General features: G+C 41.5%; 1 protein-coding gene across 8 annotated transcripts in view; it reads left to right on the top strand.

Annotated features, from left to right (window-relative positions):
- Positions 1-6,000, top strand: part of atp11a (ATPase phospholipid transporting 11A) — a 140,165-nt gene that overhangs the window by 104,986 nt on the left and 29,179 nt on the right. For all 8 annotated transcript variants that reach the window (XM_043691213.1, XM_043691212.1, XM_043691220.1 and 5 more), the window contains exons 20-22: positions 2,847-3,024; positions 3,594-3,696; positions 5,738-5,883. In XM_043691213.1, the coding sequence (XP_043547148.1) occupies positions 2,847-3,024; positions 3,594-3,696; positions 5,738-5,883 (427 nt within the window). The remainder of the gene's footprint in view (positions 1-2,846; positions 3,025-3,593; positions 3,697-5,737; positions 5,884-6,000) is intronic.

Here is a 6,000-nt window from a genome sequence, read left to right as displayed (position 1 = left end):
GCAGGCTGAGACAATGGGTCGGCTGGGGCAGTCAGGTTTGTGGATTTTGGGCAGGAGGTAGAAACGGGCGGTGCGGGGTTGTGGGACTATGAGGTTGGAGGCGGTGGATGGGAGATCCCCTGAGGTGATGAGGTTATGGATGGTCTGGGAGATGATGGTTTGGTGGTGGGAGATCGGGTCATGGTCAAGGGGGCAGTAGGAGGAGGTGTCCGCGAGCTGACATTTAGCCTCAGCAATATAAAGATCGGTGCACCAAACTGCCACCGCGCTTCCCTTGTCTGCCGATTTGATGGTGAGGTTGGGGTTGGAGCAGAGGGAGTGGAGGGCTGCATGTTGCGAGGGTGCGAGGTTGGAGTGGGTGAGAGGGGTCGACAGATTGGACACGGGTGGTCAATGTCGCGGCCGCAGTTGGCTATGAAGAGATCGAGGGCGGGTAAGAGGCCAGCACAGCGTGTCCAGGTTGATGGGGTGTGTTAGAGGCGGGAGAAGGGGTCGTCAGAGCATGGGTGGGAATCCTGGTTGAAGAAGTAGGCGCGGAGGGTTTGATGGTGAGGTTGTTCCTTTGCCAATTCTTTAAAATTGAAACATTTTTAAGATTGATTCACAGTAAGATGGTATCAATGGCAAGGATGACATCTATTTTTGACCATTATTTTCCTAAGAAGGTGGCAGTGGGTCTTATAAAAAACCAAAAATGATTTTAAAAGGATGCAAAAGGAGAAAAGAAAGCAAATTGTGGGGAGGATACATGTGTCCACAAAAGGTTATGTTTATTTTAAACAAGATTTTAGCAGAAATATTAGAAAAGCAGAATATTCTTTACATGAAGAGACATCTGTAGAGGGATATAGGGATTGTTGTACATGAAATAAATTAATATGTAGGTGCAGCAAGTAATTGGAAAGACATATGGATTGGTGACACTTATTGCAATAGAGATGGAGTATAAATATAGGGAAGTATTACCACAACAGTGCAGTGACTTGGTAACATCAGGTCGAACATACTATGTGCAGTTTTGCCAACTTGGCAGAAAGAAGGGTATAACTGCATTGAATGCAGTTAAGAAAATGTTCATTAGGCTGATTCCTGGGATGAGCAGGTTGGCTTGTCAGGAAAAGACAGACATGTTGGACCTACACTTGTTGGAGTTGGGTGATCTGATTTGGAAGTTCAAGATTCTGAGGGAGTTTGAAAGGGTTGATGAGAAGAGGATATTTCACGTTGTAGAGAGTCAAGAGCAAGGGTGCACAGTTTCAAAATAGGGGTCTTCCATTTCAGACAAGACGAGTAGTTTCTTCTCTCAGCCTATATTTGAAATTCTCTTGCACTGGGGGCAGTGTCATTGGATATATTGAATGCTGAATTAGAATGATTTTTGATTGGAAAGGAAATCCAGGGTTTGGGGCCCAGGCTGCATATTGGTGTTCAGGCACAATCAGACTGGCCAGAATCTTATTGAATGGCAGAGGAGTCTTGATGTACCAAATGGCTCACTCCTCCTCCTATTGTTACTTTATACAACTAAGAGGCATATGAGGCCACTTTAGAACCATACTGGTTTTAATTAGATTAGATTACTTACAGTGTGGAAACAGGCCCTTCAGCCCAACAAGTCCACACCGACCCTCCGAAGAGCAACCCACCCAGACCCATTCCCCTACATTTACCCCTTCACCTAACACTACGGGCAATTTAACATGGCCAATTCACCTAACCTGCACGATTTTGGACTGTGAGAGGAAACCGGAGCATCCGGAGGAAACCCACACAGACACGGGGAGAATGTGCAAACTCCACACAGACAGTTGCCCGAGGCGGGAATTGAACCCGTGTCCCTGGCTCTGTGAGGCAGCAGTGCTAACCACCGTGCCGCCCACCATGGAGTTCAGGTAAGGCTGCACTGAGTGAGGGTGATCGGTTCTCTTTCACTAAATCAGTTGCAGTTTTACAAGATTCCAATAACTTCACAATCACTTTTATTGATATCAGCTTTTTATTTACAGGTTTTTTTTAGACTGCCTGAAATTCTCAAACTTTCAAGGTAGGATTGTTTGTTCAGTAACATAATCAGATGTCATGCGGACAAACTTTTTATGGAGTGGTTAGGGTCTGGAATGCATAGCCTGAGAGTATGGTGCAGGCAAATTCAATAATGTTTCAAATGAAATTGGTATCTGAAAGGGAAATGTTTGCAAAGCTACAATGAAAGGGTGAGGGAGTGACACTAGATGAGTTGCTCTTTTGGAAGGTCAGCCCAGACATATGGTTGGCACTGCTGCCTTCCAGTGCCAGGGACATGGATTTGAGCTTTGGATAACTGCGTGGAGTCTGCATGTTCTCCTTGTGTCAGTGTGGATTTCCAATGGTACTCCAGTTTCTTCCCACAGTCCAAAAGACATGAATTTCAGTGGATTGGCCATGGTAAATGTGGGGATTTGGGGAAAAGATGGGAGGAGCGGGTATGGTCTTCAAAGGTTTGGTGCATACCCATTGTGTTAAAGGTGGAGACTCTATGACCAGTGGTCAAATGGCCTCTTAGATTTGTAGTCAAGAGTATGGTGCTGGAAAGGCATAGCAGGTCAGGCAGCATCCGAGGAGCAGGAGAATCGATGTTTCAGGCTAAAAGAAGGGGCTTTTGCCTGAAACATCAATTTTCCTGCTCCTCGGATGCTGCCTGACCTGCTGTGCTTTTCCAGCACCACACTCTTAACTCTAGTCTCCAGCATCTGCAGTACTCACTTTCGCCTCTTAGATTTATAGCCATTCTATGACTTTATTTACCATATCAAAATTGTAAGTGTTTGGGATAATTAAGCTGGGATTGTTTTATTGCTGTGTTTTAGATTTTCCCAGCATGATTTACATGATTATGGTTTGATCATCGATGGGACCACACTCTCACTCATCATGAAACCTGCTGAAAATGGTTCTTCAAGTAATTACAAAGATCTGTTTCTGGAAATATGTCGCAACTGTAGTGGAGTCTTGTGCTGCAGAATGGCACCTTTACAGAAAGCACAGGTTAGCCTTGAATACCGGTCTATGTATTTTAAATTTTAAGTTATTACTGAATTAATTGACTGTTCCTTTGAAAGCTTACTTTAATGTTCCATTTTGAATATTTATGAAATTGCTCATGGTATTGCTCACAGTAAGTCAGAAATTTTAGCAGAATAGGGTTGTTATATCAAGTAGCATTGTTATGCAAACACAGCGCTATAGTTGCTGAATTAAGGTGAAATGCTATATATACTCAGCAGATCTGGCAGCATGTATGTAGAGAAAGAAAGAATGTTACTATTTCAGTTCTGAAGTCACTTCTGATGAAACGTCATTCTGAAACGTTAACTGTGTGTCTTTGACCACACTTGCTGCCAAGTTAATACTCCATTATTATGGTTTTTAATATTTTCAGTATTAGTACAGGCTCTTGTATCCATACGTTGGTGTGAGTTGGAGAATGGATCATGAAGCAAGAGAATTTCAAAGTCCCTGTCCCCAACATTATTTTGTGATATAATACAATCAAAGGATGTTAAACTTGCATTGCACCTTTAATCCATGTTTGTTCCTTTAACCTTGATTTGCAGATTGTTAAACTAATCAAATCTTCAAAAGAACATCCCATAACCTTGGCAATTGGTGACGGGGCTAATGATGTCAGTATGATTCTGGAAGCCCATGTCGGAATCGGTAAAATGATCTATTCGTTTTAAAACATTTGTTCTCTATATTTTGATTTGTGATTAATACCCAGTAGGATCTCACTGTTACAGTATTTGGTGAAGGTAGAAATTAGAAACCATTTAATCTATGGGAGTTTGATCTTAGGCTGAAATATGTCCTCATCTGTATGTCTCTCTGACTTAGTTAATATCTGTCTCATTATGCACTGTTGCTCAGAATCTACTTTAGCCATTCAACTTTCAAGTGCCAATAGAACTTGTAACCACATTGAGTATATCAGAAGAGGTGCATAAACAGAAGAAAACCATTAGCCTTCACATGACGTTCTGCAGAGTTTTATATCTATGGTGAAAATTTCAAGTTCCAGAACTTGCACCAGAAGGAACACCACTCTTCACAATCAACATCAGAAAATGTTCCCAATATTGTATCTCCTGAATGCCTCCTGGAAATCCTTGTAGACACCATTTTTAGGCAATCATATATTCGCCACATTTTAGATCTCATTAGAAACCTTCAACCAGATAAGTCAGACATGGACTGACTCTTTTGCCACTTCATACTTATTCTGCATTTGATCGCTTTGGCCCAGAATTTGTTCCAAGGAGGGGAGCTTGAGTTGGGAAACTTACTGACTACTTCTGTCTTGGCAGAAAGACACCCAAAATGTCACAGTCTTCACTGCAGGATGCAGGTGTCCAATGGACTTCAGCTGACCAACCCCAGACCCAGAACATATGCAGCCTCGAGGATGGGTGATTGCCGAGGCAGGCTATTAGACCAGGTGCCTTAGTTTTTTGAGGCTATCCCAATTGCATTATAGGTTGTAAAGCCCTCTAGTCTTCAACTCACTTATATCACCTCATCCACTGCCCATACCACATTCATACCAATGCATGCTGTATTCATCCATTCTATTCACTTATTTTATGTACAGCACCATTGAACGATACAGTAGCAATGGCATGTGTGGAACTACTCAGAAAAATCATCCATTTCTAAATCTTTTCCTTGATAAAAGAGATAGTGACCTGAAAATTCATTGTACCCATTTAATTATGTCAGTCAAGAAAAGTCAACAATTTTCTTCAGCTGTCAATACAGACCTCCTTGGTGAGAAATTCTTTTAAAACCACAAGAACCATATGATTTAGGGGCAGAAGCAAACTATTTGACCTATCGAGGCTGCTCAGTCATTTACTGAGATCGTGGTTGATCTCATAATCCTCAAATCCAATTTCTAGCCTTCTTTCCACAACCTATGATTCCCTTACTGATTAAAAATTTGTATCTCAGCCCTGAATATACTTAATGAGCCAGCATCGAGAGCTCTCAGTGGTAAAGAATTCCACAGATTTACTACCCTTTGAAAAGTTTCCTCCTCATCTCTGTCTTAAATGCACAACCGCTTATTCTGGAATTGTACCCATTTGGTGCTAGATTTTCCCAGAAGGGTAAACAGCCTCTTTGCATTTACCCTATCCAGCACCCCCTGTAATCTGTGATTTTGTGTTGGAGAATGAATTGAGCCATCTGACCTATTTTGAATAGGGCTTCCACTAAATTAACGGTGCATTGAAACATGTCAATATTCTCTTTAACATAACTGAGGTGTACACAAATGATACATAATACGCTGATCAATGTTGGAAGGCATTGCTGGCATCTCCTAAGGAGCTTTTGCATTCAAATCCTGAAGCAACAAGTTTCCTCAACTCCTTACCAGACTACTCTTCACATTTTACATTGCTGCTTCCCTATGTGTAACTGAGCTGAGCCCTATGTGTAACTGAGTTGAGCCCGATGAATTCAAAGAATGCCAGGCTCAATATCTCATGGACAGGCAGATGTTGTGACCGGACACTGATTTTAACCCTGACCCATTTTACCTACCCAAATTCTGTATCACAAATAGACCTAAGATAGTGAGAAAGTTATATTGAGGGAAACGCATGTAGGTACAATGCGCATATTTTTAAATCCACATTTATTTTGTGACTGTAGTCATTCTTTGAGTGTTTGACAACCTGTGGTTTTGTTTCTCCAGGCATTTTGGGCAAGGAAGGTCGTCAGGCTGCTCGAAACAGTGATTATTGTATTCCCAAGTTTAAACATCTGAAGAAGTTGTTGCTTGTCCATGGTCATTATTACTACATAAGAATTGCCCAACTTGTCCAATATTTCTTCTATAAGGTGGGTGATTCAAATTGTATTTTCTTGTTAAGGAAAGCAAATTAGCTTTTTAGTTTCTGATTAAAGTACATCTATAATTGCTAATTGAAGTATCATCAGATCTATCCTACACTAAAC

This window comes from Chiloscyllium plagiosum, chromosome 6 (assembly GCF_004010195.1).
Source record: "Chiloscyllium plagiosum isolate BGI_BamShark_2017 chromosome 6, ASM401019v2, whole genome shotgun sequence".
NCBI lineage: Eukaryota > Metazoa > Chordata > Chondrichthyes > Orectolobiformes > Hemiscylliidae > Chiloscyllium > Chiloscyllium plagiosum.
This window is presented reverse-complemented; position numbering and strand designations above follow the sequence as displayed.